This window comes from Xenopus laevis, chromosome 3S (assembly GCF_017654675.1).
Source record: "Xenopus laevis strain J_2021 chromosome 3S, Xenopus_laevis_v10.1, whole genome shotgun sequence".
NCBI lineage: Eukaryota > Metazoa > Chordata > Amphibia > Anura > Pipidae > Xenopus > Xenopus laevis.
The window spans coordinates 120,075,428-120,103,412 of NC_054376.1; the positions used below are offsets into that span (position 1 = coordinate 120,075,428).

General features: G+C 38.1%; 1 protein-coding gene and 2 pseudogenes across 1 annotated transcript in view; all 3 read right to left on the reverse strand.

Annotated features, from left to right (window-relative positions):
* pcdhac2.S (protocadherin alpha subfamily C, 2 S homeolog) overlaps positions 1-10,762 on the reverse strand; it is a 130,586-nt gene extending 119,824 nt beyond the window's left edge. Inside the window, exon 1 of the mRNA XM_041588813.1 lies at positions 8,312-10,762. Within this exon, the coding sequence (XP_041444747.1) occupies positions 8,312-10,681 (2,370 nt within the window). The 5' untranslated portion in view covers positions 10,682-10,762. The remainder of the gene's footprint in view (positions 1-8,311) is intronic.
* LOC108712433 lies at positions 923-6,911 on the reverse strand (annotated as a pseudogene).
* Positions 10,763-25,282: 14,520 nt separating the features above from the next.
* LOC108712435 lies at positions 25,283-27,888 on the reverse strand (annotated as a pseudogene).
* Positions 27,889-27,985: the final 97 nt, after the last annotated feature.

Consider the following 27,985-nt stretch of genomic DNA (forward strand, 5'->3'; position numbering starts at 1 on the left):
GCATGACCTTAAAAAGGCGGTTCATGCTAGAAAACCCTCAAATAAAGCTGAATTACAACAATTCTGCAAAGATGAGTGGGCCAAAATTCCTCCAGAGCGCTGTAAAAGACTCGTTGCAAGTTATCGCAAACGCTTGATTGCAGTTATTGCTGCTAAGGGTGGCCCAACCAGTTATTAGGTTCAGGGGGCAATTACTTTTTCACACAGGTTTGGATTTCTTTTCTCCCTAAATAATAAAAACCCATTTAAAACCCTCATTTAAAAACTGCATTTTGTGTTTACTTGTGTTATCTTTGACTAATAGTTAAATGTGTTTGATGATCAGAAACATTTTGTGTGACAAACATGCAAAAGAATAAGAAATCAGGAAGGGGGCAAATAGTTTTTCACACCACTGTATGTTGTTGACCTGCTTGGCAGCAATCTGGAATTCACAATTCAGAGCATTTAAATCTATTTTTCCCTTTTACTACTTGGCTTCTGTTTTTATTTTTTAACTGTATACACTGCCATGCACTTTGAACTCATGCTGTTCTGCAGTTCATTATCTGAATAATAGATGGTATGTTCCTAGTACAGTACATTTTGGATCATCATCTTCATTTATTTATATAGCGCCGACAAGTTATGCAATGCTTAATATCTTATATCTTATATATCTTATATCTTATATATTTTGTTCTAGTTTGAGCAACCAGAAGTAATAACCAGTCTTCTCATTGATATTAGCTAGGTATAATGTGAGATCTCCTTTTACCACAAATTTCATAGTCTATGCTTAAGAGAAATAAAAGTATGCAAACCTTACAATCAGGGTAAGTTTCTCCAAAAATGAAAATTATTACAAGGTGTGTTCTGACTTCTATTATATTGCATACAATAGCTGAAGTCTGCATCTTTAAAGAAGTTTGGGTTCATTTATTAACATGGTCACAGATTTGCACCAGTGAGTTTACTGATCAGACTTCTAAATGTTGCTTTAATTTTCACCAACTGACCTTCTTTAGAAGATCTTGGAACCATCTCAGTCACTGCATGTTCACTACTGGAAAATTATACCAAAGCAGATGGAGCATTGTCATTAATATCCTCTATAAAATGTGCATAGTCAAATTGCCGCTCAAAGGAGGATGTTCTGCATCTGAAGCTTTTATCTGGAACTGAAATTAAACTATTTGGTCAAATCACACTAGAGCATATATTTTCTGCCATTTTCTGAGCTGATGGAAATATAGGAAGATATAGTGATTCCATCTACTCCATCCATGGAATTCTTGCCAGTATCTGCCTCAGAAGCTGATATTGTAGAGATCCTGGTGGTTTTCCTCCTTAATGAAAATTGTCTCTTAACTTTGATGAAAAATGGGCAATTGTCATTTACATCACTTGATATAATTTTAATGGATGTTGTAGCTGAAAGACTTGATAAACCTTCTATAGCTATAGCTATTTTGTCAAAGTCATATTCCGATATTCTTTCATTATCTAATGGTCCATCCACTGTCACAGTGTAGTATTCTCATAAGGTAGATGCAATTTTGAAAGGATCATTTGAAGATATATGACCTTTAACTTTTCCATTTTGTCTTGAATTTTTGCCATGGACACTGACAACTGCAACTACTGTTCCTACTTTTGAATCCTCAGAAACAGGAAGATTATGGGAATTTATAGACATCTCTAGTGGATTATCATTCACATCTAAAATATACACTAAGATCTTGCAGTGCCCAGCCACGGCATTATAACCTCTGCCAATAGCATTAACTTCTATTTCATATAGATTTTTCTTTCAAAATCTACTTCCCCAATAGCTCGGATTATACTTGTATTTTCCTGTTAAGAAAATACCAAAACAAGCTGAACAGATTTATTTTCATGTGTATGTGATATGAACATATGGTGAATCTGCATTGGTGTATCAAGTATGACTCCCAGCTACACAATGCATATACTGATTTTAGGACACAGATCTTTTCTGTCAATGATCCTATTAAGAAATAAAATTCAATTTTACAGATTTACCTGGAAATACTTGCTTCCATCCTCTGTCTTCTGGAAATGATATAATTAATCTGCAGCCCCAAGTCCTGAGCAATTCTCCCAACAATGGTGCCATGTTTGGATTCCTAAGGAATCATGTAATGGAGCTGGCACAGAACAAATCAGCAACCATTTTCAGTATGAAGAAGACAATTAGAATCCTTTTTCTTAGAAATCTAATGAAGTCTTTAAAATATTTTTATAAAGATCAGTAACATAAAGGAATAGAAAATAAATAATTCCCAAAAAGTTTCCAACATCAGCAAGAATTTGGAGCTGTTAGCATACACTAAGGGGCAGATTTATTAAAAGTCAAATTGTAAATTCGAATTAGAATTTTCAAATTTTTTTGGTCAAAACTCTCAAATTCTAATTGGGAAAAAACCAAATTCTCGATTAATTCAAATTCGAAAATCGATATTTATCAGACCTTGACTCTTGGAACAATTTGTCTATTCGCCACCTAACACCTGCCAAGTTCATGTATAAGTCAATGAGAGAGATCCAGTGACCCATTTGAAGATGTTAACAGCCTTCCTGACATTTGAGTTTTTTCGTTTTAGTCGAATTACAATCGAATTAGATTCAAGTTTTCAGGTTGGTAATATTAGTTTGAGTTTCAGATATTCGTTTTTTATTAAATAACCTCTTAATCAAATCGAATTTAAGTATATTGAAATGTATTAGAGTTAGATAAAAAATTCACATGAATTGGAAATTCGACCTTTGATAAATGGGCTTCCAAATGAATCACAAGCATCCTTTTCAAAAATGATGCAAGGCCACATATGAATGTAAGTACAAAATTAAATGGAAAGAAATATTATTTTTACTTCATTTTATGCAAAATATTATTGGATTATACTGGTTATATAAATTCCAATACAGTGAATTTCTATTGTAGTGTTCCTTTGATCAGTTTTAAGGAAAACAATAACAAAAAACCATATAAGTGAAACTATTGTTCTTTTTATGTTTCTAGATAAAACAAACAATATTATTTGCCATTGGATCTTTATTGTTTACTTTAGATTATGTGAACTGCATCAAACAACTACATGCTTTACAATTAATATACATATTTTATTGTGTTTTCTTATGTAGTAATTCAGTCAAAAAACAATGAAATTCTGTTGATTTTTACCAATGTAAAAGATCCATCTCTACTTCTTAAAGGCAAAGCAAATTGTGGTCCATGAATGAATTGCATTGTATTGTGCTTAAAGGAACAGAAACACTACAAAGGTAAATGTAAAGTAATGAAAATATAATGTACTGTTGTGCTACACTGCTATAAGTTGTAAAAGGAGAAAAAGGCACAGGTTCAAAGCAGATAACAGGTAAGCTCTGTAGCATACTATAGGATAAACAAAAGATTTACAAGAAGGAAGTAATTGTGTTTTAGCAATTATGTGTACAATTAGCAGCACTATATAAATATGATGATTGCATTTAATAATTAATCAGCTCACTGCAAATACTAGGGTCAAGAGATAGTTATGGTAATAATCACATGTGTCCTTCAAGTAAAGGATATGGTTTTCTCATACTATTAAGCATTAATCTCCATGTTTATAAACACTTTCAAGATTTGTAGAAGTTATTTTGAAAGTACTGTACTGTATCAATGTGTTTTAAACGTGGAGGGCTGAGATGGGTAGAGGGCATTTCAATCCAGTTCTGTTGTTATGCGTTTCTATAAATTACTGGTGACTGAAAAATACCACCCTGTATACCTTGGTCTACTTTCATCTAGAAAGTTTTAAAATTTTCTGCAGAAAATGTAAAACTTTTTTATCTGAGCTAAAGGTATGTTTTCCAGCCCATTTGGTATTAAATTTCGATCTCAAACCTACTGGGTCATCAAGTCTTGAAAATATAATCAGTCTGTTTTTAAGCATAAATGATATTGTTAGCTATAAAATTCATCCTATTCATAAATCTCATCACGATGGAACAAAATATGTAATTTTTTTACATTAAGAGCTTATTATGGGGCAGATTTATCAAGGGTCTGATTGAAAATTGAAAATTTTAATTTTCTAATTTTTTATGGTCAAAACTGTCAAAATCATACTCTGGCCCTTTAAGAACTTGAATTCGACTATTCTCCACCTAAAACCTGCCGAATTGCTGTAAATATCAATAGGAGAGGTCCAGGGATCAATTTGGAGTTGTTTGCAGCCTTCCTGACATTCAAGTTTTTTTCATGGGAAAAAACTCAAATCGTGTTTTTAAAATTTGAATTGAATTTGAGTCAAATTGAATTTGAATTTTTGGGTCGATTTAATTCATCCGAGTTTAAAAAATTAGATTTTATTAATAAATTTCCATTGGTCGAATTTCAAATTTATGGGAGTTTAGGGAAGTTTTTTTTAACTCACATGAATTCCAAATTCAACCTTTGATAAATGTGCTTCTAAGGGGCAGATTTATTAAGGGTCACATTTCGAAGTAATGGGAGTTTTTTTAAACTCCCATAACTATGAAATTTGAATAAAAAAAGACCAACCAAAATCTATTATTTATTTTTTTGAGGATGAATATGTATTCGATAGTTTGAATCAAAGTAAGATCGGAAAAAAAACTTTGATTTTTCAAAGTCCACCAATTGACTCCATATAGGTTCTAGGAGGTCCCTCATACAAAACAGCAACTCGGCAGGTTTTAGATGGCGAATAGTTGAAGTTGAAAAAGTTTGAAAGAGACAGTATACGATAAATTTTAATATTCTACTTTTAGAATTTTTTTCAAATTCGATTTGAATTTTGACTATTCCCTAGTCAAAGTACACAAAAATAGCTTGAAATTCAAATTTCTTTACTTCAAATTTTCACTGCGACCCTTGATAAATCTGCCCCTAAATGTTAGTTGGGAGTATTACTAAACATACAAACTTTTACAATTGAATTCCGTTAACTCACTTAATGGCAAAATATTGATGTGATGTGAAAATTAACTATTTATTAAAGGTTGAGTTTCTCCGGTCGAGTTTTAAAGGGCAAATTTTTTTAGGAAAGAAAACTCAAATTTTTGAGATTTATTATCTTCTGAAACTGCTAATACTTTGGATCCAAAAATACTAAAACCTGTCAAAATGATGTAAAAGTCAGTGGCAGATGGTCAAACAACTACATCATTGGACCATGTTCTTTACCTTTCAGGATTCTTGATAATTTCAGGCCGTTTGTGCAAGTTTTGTTCGACAATCAGATAAATTCCAGTTTTTCAACTCGATAAAATCAAGTTTTTGGAGTGTCAATTTGAAAAGGCCACATGATCCGAATTGATGCTTGATTTTGACGCAACATTTTTTTGTGAATTTTATGAGAACTTTTAATAGGTATGGGAGTTTGGTCGAATTTTTTTTTTTTGCCATTCAGTGAGAGAAAGTCAAGTTTTAGTAAATAACCCCCTAAAAATTTGGTGCAATATGCTTGACCTTAGAAGCATATTGACGCAATGCTTGACCGTAGAACTGGGCCCATTGTAATATAAAAATATGTAACTAGTTCAATCCATAGTAAGAACTAGTAGGCATAGTTAAAAAAAATATATATTAAACACACACATACAGTGTATAGAAATATATATTTTTTACTAGCCATCCTTGCTATCAACTATGGTATATGATCACCCTTATAAAAATGTTTGCATTGCTGAGTTCACCAGTGCTTTCTTTCTTTCTCAGGATGAACCAAACTGTAGATTTTGCCACTCCTAATATTGTAGCCATTTCTCGGATGGGTTTTTTCTGTTGCAGCTTAAGAATGGCTTGTCTCACCTGCATGGAGAGCTCCATTGACCACATGGTGTCTGTTCACAGCAAAATCTTCCACATACAAGCACCCCCCCCCCTCAAATCAACTCCAGGGCTTTTATCTGCTTCATTGATAATGACATAACAAAGGAATTGCCCACACCTGCCCATGAAATAGCCTTTGAGTTAATTGTCCAATTGCCCCTGAAATGAAGTGATTGTGTTAAAAAAAGGTTTTAGTTCCTCACATTTTTATGCAATCTTTTTGTTCAACCCACTGAATTAAAGTGGAAAGTCTGCAGTTCAACTGCATCTGAGTTGTTTCATTTAAATTTTATTGTGGTAATGTACAGAACCAAGATTAGAAAAAAAGGTGTCCCTGTCCAAAGATTTATGGGCCTAACTGTAAATCTGTTGCATTTACCTTGATTACAAATGTTCTCACTAGAGCATTTTCCAACAAACTGGCCAAACAGTAGGGCATTGTCATTGACATCTTGTAATGTAATCAGAAGCTGGGCTGAGCCATATAATTCTGATTTTCCTTCATAAAATGCAGTAAGCATCAAATTGAGAAATGGAATTTGCTCTTTATCCAGATATTTCTTTAATACAAGTTGAACAGGTTTAGCAACTATGACTATGACTTCTAGTTGCACAAGACAAACACTGAGTTCAGGACACAGAACTTCACTAATTTTTATTGTATTGACAAACAGTATTCCATTTTTTATATTCACCTGGAAATAATCTAATCCATCCTTAGAAGCTATCCTTAGCATTCTGGAATTTATTTCACTGATGCCCAGCCCCAAATCATATGCAATTCTCCCAAGAAAGGTGCTGTGTTTGGATTCCTCAGGAATCATGTAATGGAGCACCCAGAAACCCAAATCAGCAGCCATTTGTCTTTGTCTTCTTCTTGCTTAGAAATCACTTCCTTTTAGATGCATTTCCTTAGTTTTTTATTTTAATGGTGAAAATAATCCTAATCTACCCATATAAAAAGAAACATATTCTTAAAGATAAAAAAAAAATCAGAGCTACACCCATGCATTGAAAAAGAATGAATGAATCTGTTTTCTTGTACATTAACCAGGCATGGCACCTTGTGACACAATGCATCAATGTAAAGAAATGACAAAATAATATTTTGATCAAAGGAAATATTGTTAGAAATTCCATTTGAGCTAATTAAATTCATAACCAATATAGTCATTTTTTGTTGCCATTTTTAAAAATTAAACTTAAAAATTAAAATTATTAAAGATAATCCATAATAATTCTTAATATTTTCTCAAATTTTTGTTGATTGGTCGTTATTTTTGCTTTACTAAAATGTTACATTCTCTACTGGAATAATAATTAACTTGCACTCCTACAATGTTCTGCTAGAATGGTGAATGTGCTTGCTTTTCTACTATGTTCTGCTTAGCTAAGATGTTGATAATTCTGCTGCACTAGAACTTCCACTGTTTCTACATTACAGTTGGTTCACTGTTTGCAGTTTACCAGTTTGTTTGATCTACAACTCTCTGCCCAATATTTCTGTTTTATTTGATTTGATTTGTCTCTGTTTCTGCTAGAATATTATTCTTTTTTGATAGATTAATACAGTTACAGATTATTCAAAGTATTCCACCTAGTATTCTTGCTATGTGTAATATTGGATGTAAAGTTCTGCATATGAGTAAAGCTCTAGGGCTGTGTTTCATGGATGTGCCCCTGGTTAAAGCAATTCTGTGCTTCCTGTTTTATAAGACAGACATCTATATCCTGTTTCTACATGTCCCTGTACAGAACTGCTTTGCTAAAATTGAGAATATAAAAATATTGGCCTAATCCCCAAACATAAGTGTCCAACCACACTAATGTTCTTGTCTATTAATGGAAGCATATCCAAACAACAATTCCCATTTCACTTTCAAGACTTATGGGGTAATGTAAAAAATTTGCAAAGAGAAAAACAATTTGCACAGATGAGAATAAAAATTCACATTTTGTATTGTAATATTCTTCCTTAAACAGTTATTGCATTGCAAATTTTAATTAGGCATTGCGCAATGAAAGTGCTTTTTCAGTAAAAACTTTTATTATTTCATTACATTCATTGAGCACTTGTGCAAACTATAAAATTCTCAAACCTTCTTCCACTGTCAGAAGTCGTCGCAAAAGCTATATTAAATTTGTGCAGAGGAAAATTTTTTGCACAAAGGTATAACTTTTCCCATTGCGAATATTTTTCCATTATGGACTTTAATTACATTCCCCCACTAATATCCAATCAATTTAATATCTACTCTGCCATTTTAATATATGTTGTGAAATAATACAATTACAGATTACTCTTTCATCATAGCATTTCACAATTACAATTTAATCTGTATAGAAAAGGCATTATACAATAAAAGTTATAAATAGACTTAATACAATACAACCCTGAAATTGTTATTTATATCATGCTAATCAATGGCACGTGTAATGTGAAATACCTATCTGTCTTCTTACCTTTTCAGCAGAATTAGATGCCAGGCTCCCAGTAATTGAGTTTATATCTTCCATTGCAGATTGGATGTGGTTTGATGTGAAAAGAATTAAATCATTTTTTGGTGGCGCTCCACCTAAACAAACTTTATACTGTCTTTGCTGAGTGTAAGTCCAACTTCCTGCTATACTAGGACAAATAGTAGTTTGTCTTAGGTCATTGATTTCTTGTGTGTATTTCTGCCACCTTAGCACAGTATAAACAATGAGGGTAACTAGAAATACACTGGAGATTAGACAAATGGACATAATCAGGTAAATATTGGCATCTGGAAAATCATCATCTTTTCTTTTATAGGTCTTTCTTTCTGTTGGCAACTCTTGCATGGGATCCACCAGTAAGATCATAAGAGTCACTACAGCAGACATTTGTGGCTCTCCATGATCTTTCAGCTGAATAGACAATTTGTGTTGATCATTATCAGAATCCATCAAGGTTCGGATAATAGTTACCTCCCCAGTCTGACGTCCAAGAGAAAATGGAGAATTTCTTGGTAGATTTTTAAATTCATAGGAAATCCAAGCATTGTATCCTGAGTCTAGATCAACTGCTTTAATTTTAGTCACCAATTGGCCTTCTTTAGAAGATCTTGGAACCATCTCAGTTAATGCAGATTCAGTGCTGGAAAATGGAGCCAGAGCAGATGGTGAATTGTCATTAATATCCTCTATAAAAATGTGCAGGGTCAGATTACTGCTCAGAGGAGGTAATCCTGCATCTGTAGCCTTTATTTGACACTGAAAGTAAGTAATTTGTTCATGGTCAAATGACAGCAAAGCAAATATTTTCCCATTTTCTGGATTGATAGAGATGTAGGACGATATGGGAATTCCTTCTATGAAACTGTCACTCAGTGAATATGTAATGAAAGAATTCTGACCAGTATCTGAATCAAATGCTGATATTGTGTAGATATGAGATCCTGGTGGGTTGTTTTCTTTAATATAAATATTCTCAGATGTTTGTTGGAAAGAAGGCGGGTTGTCATTGATGTCACTTATTTGAATTTGAATAGATTTGGTGATAGAAAGGCTCGGAGAACCTTCATCTGAAGCTGTAATGTCAAGATGATATTCTGATGTCCTTTCATGATCTAAAGGTCCATCCACTGTCAGAGAATAGTATTCCCTGAGTGTAGGAGATATCTTGAAGGGAATATTTTTAGAAATGTAACAGGTAACTTTTCCATTCTCACCTGAATCTAAATCATGGACACTGATAACTGCAATTACTGTTCCTCGTGGTGAATCTTCAGGAACAGGAACATTAAGTGACGTCACAGTCATCTGTGGTGGATTATCATTCACATCCAAAATATTCACTAAGACCTTGCAGTTCTCAGACATTGCATTATGACCTTTGTCGATGGCCTCAATCTCTATTTCATACAGGCTTTTCTTTTCGAAGTCAATCTCACCAATCACTCGAAGTATCCCTGTGCTTTCCTCTATGTTAAATATCGATCTCACTTGTTGAGGAACAACCTTATTAAAGGCATACTTGATTTCACTATTTTCTCCCACATCTAAATCTGTTGCATTTACTTTGATGACAAATGTTCCTGCAAGAGCATTTTCCAATAAATTTGCTCTGTAAATTAGATGATCAAACACTGGAGCATTATCATTGACATCAGTTACTGTAATTAGAATTTGTACTGCCCCGCTCAGTTTTGGTTTGCCCCCATCAAATGCAAGTACTGTTAAGTTGTGAAGTGAGTTCTCTTCTCTGTCTAGATGCTTCTTTAATACAAGCTGGACAGATTTACTTTCATGTGTATATGACTGAACATCTAATGAAAAATAATCACTTGGGCTAAGTTCATAGCTAGTAACTGAATTAGTTCCAACATCAGCATCAACTGCTCCCTCTAGTGGAAAGCGAGATCCTGGCAGTCTTGATTCAGCAATTATAAATGAATATTCTTTAGCAGGGAATACTGGATAATTATCATTTATATCTTCAATCTCTACATCTACATGGTGAATCTGCACAGGTTTATCAACTATGACTTCCAGTTGCACAATACAAATACTCATCTCAGGACACAAAGCTTCCCTGTCTATTATTCTATTGACAAATAAAATTCCATTTTTCAGATTTACCTGGAAATAATCTGATCCATCCTTAGAGGCTATCCTTAGCCTTCTGGAATTAATGTCACTGATCTGCATCCCCAAGTCCTGTGCAATTCTCCCAACAAAGGTGCCGTGTTTGGATTCTTCAGGAATCATGTAATGGAGCTGGCATAGAACCAAATCTGCAGCCATTTGTACAAAGAAAAACAAAACCAGCCTGCTTCTTGGTGAGAAATAATTGCCTTTCAGATGCATATTCTTAGTTATTGGTACCAAAGTAGAAAAAAAAGATTCTTCAATACAAATTGATCCTCCGTTGCTACCCCAATCCGAAAGAAATCCAATAAATGAAATAGAATTACAGGACACATACAGCTGTAAGTTAGACAAGGCTGACACCTAATGGCATGATATAGAAGTGCAAGGAAAAATAAGAATTTGTTTTGAAATTGTATTATTTAATAGTAGTAATTCCAAATGTAATAAATTCAATTTGAGAAGGCTTCTGAAATGTAAGATTAATGAAAATACCTTGAAAATTTTAAATAAGCGATTAAAATGACAAATATCAAGTGGATACATTTCATTACTGGAATCTTAAATGTAAACAATGTAGTAGCCTCTAATATTAGATATTACATTATATTGTGATAGCAAATTGCATTTTTTAACCTTATTGCTTTTTCTGTTTATTATATTTTTTGTGTGTTGTACTTAAGAATAAATGACTGCATACCTTTTGTTGTATCCAAATACCTTGATGTATTTGGATGTATGAATCTATAAAGAACCTTTTGGATTTAGCCATATACTTCATACTTCACAGAAGAGCTGTCCAATAACTCAGCATACACTTTGGGGTTAATGTAAAAAAAGGCACAAAGTTTGCAGCAGTAACTCTTATTAACAGTAACGTTAGGTATCCCAAACCCAGAACTAACTCCAATATTCCGGTATAAGCCCGCTCTTCTGCCTGTAGCAGCTGCCTTTGGCTTCAGGTGGAGCCCTCTGCTACTCAGATGCCACCAGGTCTTAATGCGGGAGAACAAGGGAGAGCGTTCTGGGAGAGCAAGGGAACTGTATGTACAATCTGGAGCAGAGAGTAGAAGTGTGGTCAGGGACTGACTGGGTCAGAACCAAACAAGCAGTGATGTAGAGTCCTGCAGCGGGTCGGGTAACTGTGGGTACATGTGGATTACCCGCAAGAACCTGCGGTACCCTGCAGGTTGAAAGTAGAAGTTTCGGGAGCGGGTATAGACGCGGGTCAGCGGCTCTCAGGGTTTGCGGGTCACGGGTCTTCTCAATAGAGGGTTTTACTCCTTTTTTTCTGAGCACTTCCTGTTTTACCTTTTTTTCTGATCATGCCTACTTCTAATGATGCCACTTCCGGTTTACAATGACAGCACTTCCTGTTTCTTGAGGGTCAGTGGGTCGCGGTATTGGGTTGCGGAAAAGGTACTTGTGGGTAGGGTTGGGTAGCAGTGCAGCACTCAATGAAGCGAGAAGCGTAGTCGGGGTCACAGGCTGGGTCAGAATAACAAAGTAGCCGGTTCAAGGCAGGATCAAAGAGAGTTGTCAAAGTACAAGCTAGGGTCAGGACTGGTGCAGACAAGGCAGGAACAGGGACAGGCAGGGTCAAACACAGAAGATTCACAATATAAACACACCCAGGAACTACCAAAAATATACCTACATTTGGCAATTAGCTAGTATACCCAGGCCCTTTAAATATTTGAATTTCCCGCCTATGGGCGATGACGGCACCAGCGGTGCCACATCAAGCTCGGAAGCGCAAGGCGTGATCGTCATTTCCCAGCTGCGATCGTTGGAGGAAGACACGGTGGGTGTCCCTGCTGTACCACCTCTGGACAACCAGTGTTTCTCACATTAACAAATCAGTACATAGCATTTATTGGTTGCCTATTTAAATATAAACATCTGACCTGAGACAAATATTGCAACTTTTATTACATTTCTCTATAACGTGCATATTTACAAACCTATGGAAAAAGTGGTGCAGAAATAATATTTTGCGCTCCCTTTAAAAGAGCTCTTCAACAAGTAAAACAGGAGCTTACACAATAAACTCAAATGTCTGAAAAGCTGCAAGCAAACATTGTAGCAAAATGTGACTCAAGTGTTGTACACTTATGTACAATTCAGTGTGTTTAGTAAAATTTGCAATTTTACTAAAGTGGTTTCTATGCAAGACTTCTTTCACAACTTTGTTACCCTATGGTTAAGTGCAGTTAAAGTGGACCCGTCACCCAAAAAAAGTATTCCAAATCCTATTTTATCATGTCAGTCAAGCAAAATGAACTTTAATTACACTGTATATATTATTTAAAACTTTCATCCATCAGTGTGGGAACTCATAATTATAGCAAGCAGACAGCAACATTTTGTGGACACTGTTATTAAGACAAGCCTTGTATCATCTCAGAATCTTCTTTGTGCACCAGAATGGGGGACCTGATGTCCATCCCCATGCCCTGGCTACACAATCAAATGGTTAAGAGAACTGGGGGAATGTGGGGAAAGCAGTGACATCTAGAAAGTGCTGAATGGAAAGTGAAAGTAATTGCTTGCCCCGCCTCTAGGCATAGAGGAGGGACAGGCAATATTTGATTGACAGCTGAGATTTTTAAACGAGTTTACAAAAGCTATGAATGCTTTAATAAAAAAAAGAATTTGGATTTCATGTTTAATTTGAAAAGGACTTTTATTATACAGCTTTTTATGTCTGGGTGACAGGTTCACTTTAAAAAGTCCAATATAATACTGGAAAGGCAATTTTATATTGAGTGCATCCAAAGAATGTTTAAATGTAGCAGTTGCAAGAAGGGGAAAGTTTGATGTCATTTAAAACACCACAGCTATATAAACATCTGACAAATTTGACAACAAATGTTATGACTGTTATGACTTTAATGAAATACATCTTTTTAAAATGCCTCAAAATGTTAATTTGTGTAATATGATTTGCATGTAGTTCTTTATATCTTAAATGTATTATCTTAATTACTAGAGATGTCGCGAACTGTTCGCCGGCGAACTTGTTCGCGCGAACATCGGGTGTTCGCGCTCGCCGGAAGTTCGCGAACGTCGCGCGACGTTCGCCATTTTGGGTTCGCCATTGTTGGCGCTTTTTTTTGCCCTCTCACCCCAGACCACCAGGTACATGGCAGCCAATCAGGAAGCTCTCCCCTGGACCACTCCCCTTCCCTATAAAAACCGAAGCCCTGCAGCGTTTTTTCACTCTGCCTGTGTGTGCTGAAGAGATAGTGTAGGGAGAGAGCTGCTGCCTGTTAGTGATTTCAGGGACAGTTGAAAGTTTGCTGGCTAGTAATCGTTTTGATACTGCTCTGTTATTGGAGGGACAGAAGTCTGCAGGGGTTTGAGGGACATTTAAGCTTAGGTAGCTTTGCTGGCTAGTAATCTACCTTCTACTGCAGTGCTCTGTATGTAGCTGCAGTGGGCAGCTGTCCTGCTTCTGATCTCATCTGCTGACTGCTGCAATAACAGTAGTCCTTGTAAGGACTGCTTTTATTTATTTTTTTGTTGTTTTACTACTACTACTACTACTACTACTATAAGAGCCCAGTGCTATTAGTCTAGCAGTGTTGGGGAGTGGGACTGGTGTGCTAATCTGCTGCTCCTAGTAGTTCAGCAGCACCAACTTTAATTTTTTTTTTTTAATATTCATTTTTTTTTATTTTACTTTTTTTTATTTTACTACCGCTGTAGTAGTGTATAAGTTGACCTTTTAGGCATTATTTGCCCTGTAGGCATTATTTGCACACTGTTTTCTTCAACCCGCCATCGAGCTGTGTGACCTTGTTCACATTCTGTCTAAATATCCATAATATTACCGTCTCCAGAAAAAACACCGGAGTCACTTTTTTCAAGCAGCCATAATATATTTTACGTAATCCGTATCCACCGCTGTAGTAGTGTATACGTTGGCCTTGTAGGCATTATTTGCACACTGTTTTCTTCAACCCGCCATCGAGCTGTGTGACCTTGTTCACATTCTGTCTAAATATCCATAATATTACCGTCTCCAGAAAAAACACCGGAGTCACTTTTTTCAAGCAGCCATAATATATTTTACGTAATCCGTATCCACCGCTGTAGTAGTGTATACGTTGGCCTTGTAGGCATTATTTGCACACTGTTTTCTTCAACCCGCCATCGAGCTGTGTGACCTTGTTCCCATTCTGTCTAAATATCCATAATATTACCGTCTCCAGAAAAAACACCGGAGTCACTTTTTTCAAGCAGCATTCATATATTTTACGTAATCCGTATCCACCGCTGTAGTAGTGTATACGTTGGCCTTGTAGGCATTATTTGCACACTGTTTTCTTCAACCCGCCATCGAGCTGTGTGACCTTGTTCACATTCTGTCTAAATATCCATAATATTACCGTCTCCAGAAAAAACACCGGAGTCACTTTTTTCAAGCAGCCATAATATATTTTACGTAATCCGTATCCACCGCTGTAGTAGTGTATACGTTGGCCTTGTAGGCATTATTTGCACACTGTTTTCTTCAACCCGCCATCGAGCTGTGTGACCTTGTTCCCATTCTGTCTAAATATCCATAATATTACCGTCTCCAGAAAAAACACCGGAGTCACTTTTTTCAAGCAGCATTCATATATTTTACGTAATCCGTATCCACCGCTGTAGTAGTGTATACGTTGGCCTTGTAGGCATTATTTGCACACTGTTTTCTTCAACCCGCCATCGAGCTGTGTGACCTTGTTCACATTCTGTCTAAATATCCATAATATTACCGTCTCCAGAAAAAACACCGGAGTCACTTTTTTTAAGCAGCATTCATATATTTTACGTAATCCGTATCCACCGCTGTAGTAGTGTATACGTTGGCCTTGTAGGCATTATTTGCACACTGTTTTCTTCAACCCGCCATCGAGCTGTGTGACCTTGTTCCCATTCTGTCTAAATATCCATAATATTACCGTCTCCAGAAAAAACACCGGAGTCACTTTTTTCAAGCAGCATTCATATATTTTACGTAATCCGTATCCACCGCTGTAGTAGTGTATACGTTGGCCTTGTAGGCATTATTTGCACACTGTTTTCTTCAACCCGCCATCGAGCTGTGTGACCTTGTTCACATTCTGTCTAAATATCCATAATATTACCGTCTCCAGAAAAAACACCGGAGTCACTTTTTTCAAGCAGCATTCATATATTTTACGTAATCCGTATCCACCGCTGTAGTAGTGTATACGTTGGCCTTGTAGGCATTATTTGCACACTGTTTTCTTCAACCCGCCATCGAGCTGTGTGACCTTGTTCCCATTCTGTCTAAATATCCATAATATTACCGTCTCCAGAAAAAACACCGGAGTCACTTTTTTCAAGCAGCATTCATATATTTTACGTAATCCGTATCCACCGCTGTAGTAGTGTATACGTTGGCCTTGTAGGCATTATTTGCACACTGTTTTCTTCAACCCGCCATCGAGCTGTGTGACCTTGTTCACATTCTGTCTAAATATCCATAATATTACCGTCTCCAGAAAAAACACCGGAGTCACTTTTTTCAAGCAGCATTCATATATTTTACGTAATCCGTATCCACCGCTGTAGTAGTGTATACGTTGGCCTTGTAGGCATTATTTGCACACTGTTTTCTTCAACCCGCCATCGAGCTGTGTGACCTTGTTCACATTCTGTCTAAATATCCATAATATTACCGTCTCCAGAAAAAACACCGGAGTCACTTTTTTCAAGCAGCATTCATATATTTTACGTAATCCGTATCCACCGCTGTAGTAGTGTATACGTTGGCCTTGTAGGCATTATTTGCACACTGTTTTCTTCAACCCGCCATCGAGCTGTGTGACCTTGTTCACATTCTGTCTAAATATCCATAATATTACCGTCTCCAGAAAAAACACCGGAGTCACTTTTTTCAAGCAGCCATAATATATTTTACGTAATCCGTATCCACCGCTGTAGTAGTGTATACGTTGACCTTGTAGGCATTATTTGCACACTGTTTTCTTCAACCCGCCATCGAGCTGTGTGACCTTGTTCACATTTTGTCTAAATATTGATAATATTATCGTCTCTAGAAAAACCACTTGAGTTACTTTTTTTCAAGCAGCATTCATATATTTTACGTAATCCGTATCCACCGCTGTAGTAGTGTATACGTTGACCTTGTAGGCATTATTTGCACACTGTTTTCTTCAACCCGCCATCGAGCTGTGTGAGCTTGTTCACATTTTGTCTAAATATTGATAATATTATCGTCTCTAGAAAAACCACTTGAGTTACTTTTTTTCAAGCAGCATTCATATATTTTACGTAATCCGTATCCACCGCTGTAGTAGTGTATACGTTGACCTTGTAGGCATTATTTGCACAGTGTTTTCTTCAACCCGCCATCGAGCTGTGTGAGCTTGTTCACATTTTGTCTAAATATTGATAATATTATCGTCTCTAGAAAAACCACTTGAGTTACTTTTTTTCAAGCAGCATTCATATATTTTACGTAATCCGTATCCACCGCTGTAGTAGTGTATACGTTGACCTTGTAGGCATTATTTGCACACTGTTTTCTTCAACCCGCCATCGAGCTGTGTGACCTTGTTCACATTTTGTCTAAATATTGATAATATTATCGTCTCTAGAAAAACCACTTGAGTTACTTTTTTTCAAGCAGCATTCATATATTTTACGTAATCCGTATCCACCGCTGTAGTAGTGTATACGTTGACTTTGTAGGCATTATTTGCACAGTGTTTTCTTCAACCCGCCATCTAGCTGTGTGTATTATCGTTTCCAGAAAAACCAACTGAGTTTTTGTTGTTGTTGTTGTTTTTTTAAAAATAATGCCAGGCAAAGGCAGGCCGCCACGCAGAGGCCGTGCTAGGGGCCGTGCTGCTATGCAATCCTGTGGCCCTAGCAAATTGCCCAGTTTTAAAAAGCCAATGACCCTGAACTCCCAAAATGCTGAAGAGGTAGTTGACTGGCTTACACAGCACACCCCATCCTCTACCGTTTCTAACTTTACCACAACATCCTCCTCATCCTCCACTGCTATGGCCACCCCACGTAACACTTCCTCCACCACCGGTGCCCCTTCTTCACTGGGGTCAGAGGAGTTATTTTCCCATGAGTTTCTTGAACTGAGTAATGCGCAACCATTATTGCCAGAAGAAGATGAAGGAGATGAGGACCTTACACCAGATTTAATTCTGGCAGAGAACACGATAGAGATGGACATAATGAGTGATGAGGAGGAGGTCCCCGCTGCTGCTTCCTTCTGTGATGTGTCAGAAGAAATTGATGCATCTGAGGAGAATGATGATGAGGAGATTGATGTTTTGTGGGTGCCTAGTAGAAGAGAGCAAGAGGAGGGTAGTTCAGATGGAGAGACGGAGAGTCAGAGAGGCAGTAGGAGAATAAGACTTAGAAGAAGCAGGGAGGACAGCCCGCAGGGATCAGTAGGGCAACAACATGTATCGGCACCTGTGTTCAGCCGGCCAACGCACCCGCCATTGCCGCCAATACCGCCAACTCCGCCAACTTCTACTGTTACCGCCAGATCGCACACTTCCAAAAAGTCAGCAGTGTGGGATTTTTTTAATGTGTGTGCCTCTGACAAAAGCATTGTAATTTGCAATGAGTGCAGTCAGAAACTGAGCCTTGGTAAGCCCAACAGCCACATAGGTACAACTTCTATGCGAAGGCACATGAGCGGCAAGCACAAAGCACTTTGGGAGCAACACCTCAAAGGCAACAGGCAAACTAAAAGCCACACTCCTTCTGGTCCAGCATCTTACTGCTCTACCTCTGCTCTCCTTGACCCGTCTGAACCACCCTCCACTCCGCCTTCCACCTTGACCACCTGTTCCCATTCCCAGTCATCTGCCACCAGCCAAGTTTCTGTGAAGGCCATGTTTGAGCGTAAGAAGCCAATGTCTGACTGTCACCCCCTTGCCCGGCGTCTGACAGCTGGCTTGTCTGCACTCTTAGCCCGCCAGCTTTTACCATACCAGCTGGTGGACTCTGAGGCCTTCCGCAAATTTGTAGCAATTGGGACACCGCAGTGGAAGGTACCCAGCCGCAATTTTTTTTCTAAAAAGGGAATACCACACCTGTACCAACATGTGCAGAGCCAAGTTACCGCATCTCTGTCACTTAGTGTTGGGCCAAAGGTCCATATGACTACTGACGCATGGTCCTCCAAGCATGGTCAGGGCAGGTATGTCACCTACACTGCCCACTGGGTGAACTTGGTAATGGCTGGGAAGCAGGGAATGGGTAGCTCAACAACAACAGTGGAGTTGGTGTCACCGCCACGGATTGCACGCGGTTCTGCCACCACCTCTACTCCTCCATCGCTCTCTACCTCGTCTTCTTCTTCTTCTTACTCTGCTGCTGGGTCCTCCTTCTCCTCCTCCACACCTGTGCACCCCCAGCTCCCCCTAGGCTATTCGACGTGCCAGGTACGCCGTTGTCACGCTGTCTTGGGGATGACGTGCCTGGAAAGCAAAAACCATACCGGATCTGTACTCCTGTCATCTCTGCAGTCACAGGCCGATCGGTGGCTGACCCCACACCAACTGCAGATCGGAAAAGTGGTGTGTGACAATGGAAGCAATCTGTTGGCAGCGTTGAGACTAGGCAATTTAACACATGTGCCCTGCATGGCACATGTGTTAAATTTAATAGTCCAACGTTTTGTCTCCAAGTACCCAGGATTCCAGGACGTTCTCACCCAGTCCAGAAAGGTGTCGGCCCATTTCAGACGTTCCTACACAGCCATGGCACGCCTTGCTGACATTCAGCAGCGCTACAACATGCCAGTCAGGCGTTTGATTTCTGACAGCCAGACTCGCTGGAATTCAACGCTCCTTATGTTGGAACGTCTGCTGCAACAACAAAGGGCCGTCAACGAGTACCTTTTTGAACTGGGTGGTAGGACTGGATCTGCACAGCTGGGGATTTTTTTCCCCCGTTACTGGGTGCTTATGCGCGATGCCTGCAGGCTCATGCGACCTTTTGAAGAGGTGACAAATATGGTCAGTCGCACCGAAGGCACCATCAGCGACCTAATACCCTTCGCTTTATTCCTGGAGCGTGCCGTGCGACGAGTGACAGATGAGGCTGTAGACCAGCGTGACGAGGAGCTGGAAGCGCACGATTTCTGGTCGGAATCACCAGAACGAACCCAGGCACATGCTGCAACGCAGGGAGAGGTGCCAGAAGTGGAGTCAGAGGAGGAAGGTGGCTTTGTGGAGGAGGAGGAGGAGGACCAACAGGAGCAGGCTTCCCAGGGGGCTAGTGGTGACCTTTTGGGGACCCCTGGTCTTGTACGTGGCTGGGGGGAGGAGACCGTGGATGATGCAGTCCTTGATAATGAGGAAGCGGAGATGGATAGCTCTGCATCCAACCTTGTGAGAATGGGGTCTTTCATGCTGTCATGCCTGTTGAAGGACCCCCGTATCAAGAGGCTTAAGGAGAAGGACCTGTACTGGGTCGCAACGCTACTAGACCCTCGGTACAAGCATAAAGTGTCAGAAATGTTACCAACATACCACAAGTCCGAAAAGATGCGGCATTTACAAACCAGCCTGCAAAACATGTTGTACAATGCTTTTAAGGGTGATGTCACTTCAGGAACTCATCAACATTCCAGGGGCAGAGGTGCCAGTAATCCTGCCACGAGCACACCTGCAAGGACAAAGCCCTTTGGCCAGTCTGTAACGTCAGACATGCAAATGTTTTTCTGTCCAAGGCAGCGCCACAACCCTTCTGGATCCACCCTCAAAGAACGCCTCGACCGGCAGGTAGCGGACTACCTGGCATTAACTGCAGATATCGACACTCTGAGGAGCGATGAACCCCTGGACTACTGGGTGCGCAGGCTTGATCTGTGGCCAGAGCTGTCACAATTTGCCATGAACCTCTTGTCTTGCCCAGCCTCAAGTGTGCTCTCAGAAAGGACCTTCAGTGCAGCAGGAGGGATTGTAACTGAGAAGAGAACTCGCCTAGGTCACAAAAGTGTCGATTACCTGACCTTTATTAAAATGAATGAGGGGTGGATCTCGGAGGGTTACTGCACGCCGGAAGACTTGTTCTGACTTCTATGCAGCTGTCCTTCTCTTCAAGCCTCATGACTCCACACACAGCTGTCCTTTAGCGTCCTCCTCCTCCCTCCGCCACCGTTACAAACTAGGGTGCAAACCCTACTGGTTTAATTTTTTCTGGCCTCTGTGCTTCAGTGGCTGCGACCAAAAAAATGCCTATTTTCTGCATTTATATGACATAATTTTTCTGGCCTCTGTGCTTCAGTGGCTGCAACCAAAAAAATTTATATTTTCAGCATTTATATGGCATAATTTTTCTGTCAACTGTGCTTCAGTGGCTGCGACCAAAAAAATGCATATTTTCTGCATTTATATGGCATAATTTTTCTGGCCTCTGTGCTTCAGTGGCTGCAACCAAAAAAATTACTATTTTCAGCATTTATATGGCATAATTTTTCTGGCAACTGTGCTTCAGTGGCTGCGACCAAAAAAATGCATATTTTCTGCATTTATATGGCATAATTTTTCTGGCCTCTGTGCTTCAGTGGCTGCAACCAAAAAAATTTATATTTTCAGCATTTATATGGCATAATTTTTCTGTCAACTGTGCTTCAGTGGCTGCGACCAAAAAAATGCATATTTTCTGCATTTATATGGCATAATTTTTCTGGCCTCTGTGCTTCAGTGGCTGCAACCAAAAAAATTACTATTTTCAGCATTTATATGGCATAATTTTTCTGGCAACTGTGCTTCAGTGGCTGCGACCAAAAAATGCATATTTTCTGCATTTATATGGCATAATTTTTCTGGCCTCTGTGCTTCAGTGGCTGCAACCAAAAAAATTTATATTTTCAGCATTTATATGGCATAATTTTTCTGTCAACTGTGCTTCAGTGGCTGCGACCAAAAAAATGCATATTTTCTGCATTTATATGGCATAATTTTTCTGGCCTCTGTGCTTCAGTGGCTGCAACCAAAAAAATTTATATTTTCAGCATTTATATGGCATAATTTTTCTGGCAACTGTGCTTCAGTGGCTGCGACCAAAAAAATGACTATTTTCAGCATTTATATGGCATATTTTTTCTGGCCTCTGTGCTTCAGTGGCTGTGGCCAAAAAAACTGGGCAAACAATGCCTACAAGGTCAACGACGTTGACCTTGTAGGCATTGTTTGCCCAGTTTTTTTGGCCACAGCCACTGAAGCACAGAGGCCAGAAAAAATATGCCATATAAATGCTGAAAATAGTCATTTTTTGCCATACGTTGACTCAACGTATATGGCAAAAAATGACTATTTTCAGCATTTATGTGGCATATTTTTTCTGGCAACTGTGCTTCAGTGGCTGCAACCAAAAAAACTGGGCAAACAATGTCTACAAGGTCAACGTATGGCGAAAAATTACTATTTTCAGCATTTATATGGCATATTTTTTCTGGCAACTGTGCTTCAGTGGCTGCGTCCAAAAAAACTGGGCAAACAATGTCTACAAGGTCAACGTATGGCGAAAAATGACTATTTTCAGCATTTATATGGCATATTTTTTCTGGCAACTGTGCTTCAGTGGCTGCGTCCAAAAAAACTGGGCAAACAATGCCTACAAGGTCAACGTATGGCAGTTGTTTAAAGAGAACAGTAGATTACTAGCCAGCAAAGCTACCTAAGCTAAAATGTCCCTCAAATCCCTGCAGACTTCTGTCCCTCCAATACAGAGCAGTATCAAGCAGATTACTAGCCAGCAAACTTACTATCATCTGTCCCTGAAATCACTAACAGCTCTCCCCCTACACTATCTCTTCCAAGCACACACAGGCAGATTTTTCAGATACATTTTTGCCCTTGATCCCCCTCTGGCATGCCACTGTCCAGGTCGTTGCACCCTTTAAACAACTTTAAAATCATTTTTCTGGCCAGAAATGTCTTTTCTAGATGTTAAAGTTCGCCTTCCCATTGAAGTCTATGGGGTTCGCGAACCGTTCGCGAACCGCTCGCATTTTTGCGCAAGTTCGCGAATATGTTCGCGAACTTTTTTTCCGACGTTCGCTACATCCCTATTAATTACTAATTTGCCATATTATCAGGAAAACTTGCTCAGCTTTAGCAAGCAATTAATTTTGAACAAAAGCTAGATGATAATCCAGTTTTAAACAAAGAGATATAAAGCATTATTATTTTCTATATATATATCTATATATATCTATATATATCTATATATATATATATATATCGTCCTTACATTGTTCTTCTCTAGAGCAATGATCTTGATTAGCGATGGGTAAATAAATTAGCCTGTCACGTATTTGTGGCAAATTTCCACATTTTGCTGCCAGCAAATAAATTCTCAAATCTCCTGCGACAAAAAATTTTCAACACTGGTCGACACTATTCGGACAACCATTGACTTTAACACAAGCAACTTTTTGGACGCGGGTGTCAATTTTGATTTTCACAATTTTTTCACTCATTTTTCACCATTTTGCAAATTTTGCTGGAAATTCCCAAATTTTTTTGGCGAAGCGTGAGAATTTCGCCGATCACTGATCTTGATATGGTTCAGTAACAGGCTAAAGAATTTACCAATATTATGTACATTTAAATTCAAGGTTATTCATTGATTTTGTCCAGAAAATATTGAGATCATTCTAGAATTAACTTGCTTTTGCTATACCTAATAGCTGTGGCACTGAAGGAAAATTTAATTGTCTGCTCATTGCTTGCATTTATTTATAGTATATCAGAATGGTGGAAAATTGTTAGCTTCACCGCACACATTTGACAATTTTGTTATTTGTGTTAAGTTTGTGTCTGTACTATTTTGTATCTTTGCCCAGAGTAATTTCTTTAAATGACCAATTATTACCATTGATAATGGGGACAATTTTCTCAGTTCATCAATTTTTTATAATTAGAAAACATTTATCATTTAGAAAACATTTAACGTATTAACTGCATTTATTTCTCCATTTATAACACTAATATATAAAAGAGAATAATAATAGACACTCCCACAGTGAAATATTCTTGAAAAGATATTAATGAATACACATGAAGCTGCACCCCCAATAAGAGCACATAATCGAACAAGAGTTTTACAGATGTCCACTGGATATTATGTCTCAATTAAACCAATCCAAGGTGATCAGTTTAGCCAGAAGTGAGGTTGTAGGTATAATACTTAAAGGACATGTCAACCCCCACAACAAAAATCGAATCATTAAAATGCCTCACTACATTCTTTACATACCTCTTACTCCGGTCTCTTCTTTCAATTGTTCTTTCTGCTTCTGTCCTGCTCGCTCAGCCCCTCTCCCCCCTCCATTCAGAATTGTCCTTGGCGCTTGGCGATCTGCACATGCGCACTTACAAGCAGAACATCCTGAGCATGCGCAGCAGAGAGGAAACAGCCCTCGTATAGAACTTGCAGCCGCATAATCACTGACCCGTCTGAACACACCTCTCCAGTAGATCCACCAATCGACAGATGGCATTGGAGATCACTATAGTCAATGTATGCTAACTCTCTGCTCCCCTACTCCTAACACACATCCCTTCTTATGACTGCATTGAGCCAGGAGGAGCAGGAGAGTTTAACCATTTTGCCACCTTCCCCAACCAGGTTTTTTTTCCAAGTAAGTTCAGCAAGTTAAAACAAGTTCACACAAGTTTAAATAAAGTATTTTTGAGAGAATAAACTGAATGGAGAGGTCAAGCGGGAGGGGCTATTGGCTCATGCCCATTTACAGCAGGAAGAATGTAATGCAGGGAAAATGGCTGCCGGGTGAACTAATGAATACAGCCAGGAACGAGGCAGCTGTGCGGGGCTCAGGAGGCGATTTCAGGAGCGCAGTTGATGCGGTTTGGGTTGGGTAAAGTCGCTCTACATAAACATAAACATATATAACATAAAAAAGGTTGACATGTCCTTTAAGAAGGAATCCAAATAAAATATTCTTACTTATACTTCTCAACTTCACAAAATGTCTCATAGATCATATGCTTGCACTCTTCTCGCTCAGTTAATATAGTGCTAAAATCTATTCGTTTTTCACAAGCGCAGTTAGTAATCTTTGCCACTTTTATAGTGTCCTCATGTATACATGTTCTATACACATATATATATATATATATATATATATATATATATATATATATATATACACATATACGTATTATCAGTATATATAATATAAGTTGTTTGTCTTTATACTCCTGATGAAGATCCCTGTGATCAAAACATTGATCTTAATAAATAACTTTCCTGTTTTTGACTTAAAATCCTTGAGTGCCGCTATTCTTTGAATTTCTGTTTACTTAAACTGGCGGGCACCCAGGTATTTTCCTAAGTACACGTTGTGCACCTTTGGTATTTTGATTATATATATGTAAATATACATATATGTCATTATATATATGTGACGCATGCAGCAAATTTTGTATGCATATACATAAATGATTCAAACCTTGTGCACATATATGTGCACAGTTTTTTTTAGAAGTGTACAAAAGCAATTTTTGTACACAGTCTATAGAAAATTAGAGAAAAGGCAATAATCGAAAACCCTGCCAGAAATTGGTACAATACAGACTATAGATTGCTAGTAGCTTTTCATGACTCATTTCTTCCTTCCACAAACCATGCAATATACCATGGAAACACACAATGCACAAATTACCATCTTTCTTTTGCTCCCTGACCGACCTGAACTGTGATGGATATATTAGTGGTTTCTGTATTATGTGGGCCTCTTTATCAAATTTTGGTTTGGAAGCCGGAGTTCCCCCTTTAAAAGAATGATATACTCCATCCAAATGATATGATGTTAATAAGTCTTGCTTTTGCTATACAATATATCATGATGACTGAGAGATTGTTTCCTACCTATATTTACATTTCAAAAGTTATATTATCTTGAAAAAAATACAAGGTTGGGCTAAATGTGTTTATTGATTTTTCAGTATGTATAACTTGTGAAACACTGGGATTATGTTAATAAAACATATAACACAAAGTGCAAGAGCAGATCTTAAAATGTAGCTCAAAGTGGGAATGAAGTACCAATAAATGTGCATTTCCAGATATTCTTTACTCCATAAAAAATAAAATATTGCATATCAATCCACAAGTGTCTACATTTTACATATCACTTTTTTAATATGCCTTATCCCAAAAATCACTACTGTCATTTATAAGAATATAATAAAATTCATAAATAAATGAAGAATGATTCCTCTCACCTTCCCAGCAGCAGAAGCCAGACTCTCAGTTTTTAGAGTTCCTGTCCTCCATTTCAGATTGGGGGAAATTTGGTGTAAAAATGATTAAATCATTTTTAGGTGGAGTTCAAACCTTATATTGTCTTTGCTGAGAGTAAGTCCAACTTCCTGCTTTGGTGGAACAAATTGCATTTTGTCTCAGAGCTTGGATCATAATCTTTTCTTTTATGATTCTTCCTTTCTACTGGGAACTCTTGTCCAAGTTCCACCAGTAAGGTGATCAGAGTCAATACTGCAGACATTTGTGGCTCTCCGTGGTCTTTTAGTTCGATAGTCAGCTTGAACGAATGACACTGATTTCTCCAGTTTGACGACAAATTGAAAACGGAGAATTTCTTGGCTGATTTTTAAGCTCGTAGGAAATCCAGGCATTGTATCCTGAATCTGGATCAGCTGCTTTCATTTTACTAACCAACTGACCTTCTTTAGAAGACCTTGAAATCATCTCTGTTACTGTAGGTTCAGTGCTGGAAAATGGAGTCAGAGCAGATGGAGCATTGAAAATGTGTATGGTCAGATTGCTGCTCAGAGAAGGTAATTCTGCATCTGTAGCCTTTATTTGGCACTGAAAGTAAGTCATTTGTTCATGATCAAATGACAGTAAAGCAAATATTTTTCCATTTTCTGGATTGATTGAGATGTAGGAAGATATGGGGATCCCATCTATGGAACTATCACTCAGTGAATATGTAATGAAGGAATTCTGTCCAGTATCTAAATCAGAGGCTGATACTGTGTAGACATGAGATACTGGAGGGTTGTTTTCCTTAATAGAAATAGTCTCTGCAGTTTGTTGATAGAAAGGGGGGTTGTCATTGAAATCACTTATTTGAATTTGAATAGATTTGGTGACCGAAAGACTTGGAGAACCTTCATCTGAAGCAGTAATGTCAAGATTATATTCTGATGTCCTTTCATGATCTAAAGGTCCATCCACTGTCGAGTGAGTAATATTCCCTGAGTGTAGGAGATATCTTGAAGGGAACATTTTTAGAAATGTGACAAGTGACTTTTCCATTCTGACCTGAGTCTCTGTCATGAACACTGATAACTGCAACAACTGTTCCTGGTGGGGAATCCTCAGAAACGGGAACATTAAGTGATGTTACTCTGAACTCTGGTGGATTATCATTCACATCCAGAATATTCACTACAACCTTACAGTTCCCAGTCATGGCATATTGTCCTTTATCAGAGGCCTCAACTTCAATTTCATAGAGATTTTCCTTTTCAAAATCAATATCCCCAGAAACTCAAATTATCCCAGTATTTTCTCCAATGCTGAATAATGACCTCACTTCTTGAGAAACAACTTTATTAAAGGCATATGCCAGTTCACTATTTTCTTCCACATCTAAATCGTTTGCATTTACTTTGATGACAAATGTTTTAACAAAAGCATTTTCTAACAAACTGTAAATTAGTTGACCAAAATTGGAGCATTGCCATTGATATCTTGCGCTCTAACCGGCAGCTGGACTGTTGCACTTAATTTAGGTTCCCCCCATCAAATGCGGTGTGTTATGTTGTGAAGTTGCCTGTGTCCTCTGTCCAGGTGCTTCTTTAATACAAGTTGAACATAGCCTGTAACAGAATTGGTTCCAACATCAGCATCAACTGCTCCCTCTAGTGGGAAGCGAGATCCTGGCAGCCTTGATTCAGCAATTATAAATGGATATTCTTTAGCAGAGAATACTGGGTAATTGTCATTTATATCAGTTGCACAATACAAATACTGATCTCAGGACACAAAGCTTCCCTGTCTATTATTCTATTGACAAATAAAATTCCATTTTTCAGATTTACCTGGAAATAATCTGATCCATCCTTAGAGGCTAACCTTAAACTTCTGGAATTAATGTCACTGATCTGCATCCCCAAGTCCTGTGCAATTCTCCCAACAAAGGTGCCGTGTTTGGATTCTTCAGGAATCGTGTAATGGAGCTGGCATAGAACAAAAACAGCAGCCATTTGTACAAAGAAGTATAATGTCAGCAGCCTTCTGAAATGATTGCCTTTCAGATGCATTTCCTTAGTTCTTGATATAAAAGGTGAAAATAATCCTGATAATTATCCAAATAAATAATAGTCCATATAAAAAAAAACAACGATACCTAAAAGCTGCCAGTATCAGAAAGGAATCTGGGCAGTTCACATTATAACCAATGGTTTTCCTTTAACACGAGACAATGCTGACGCCTAGTGA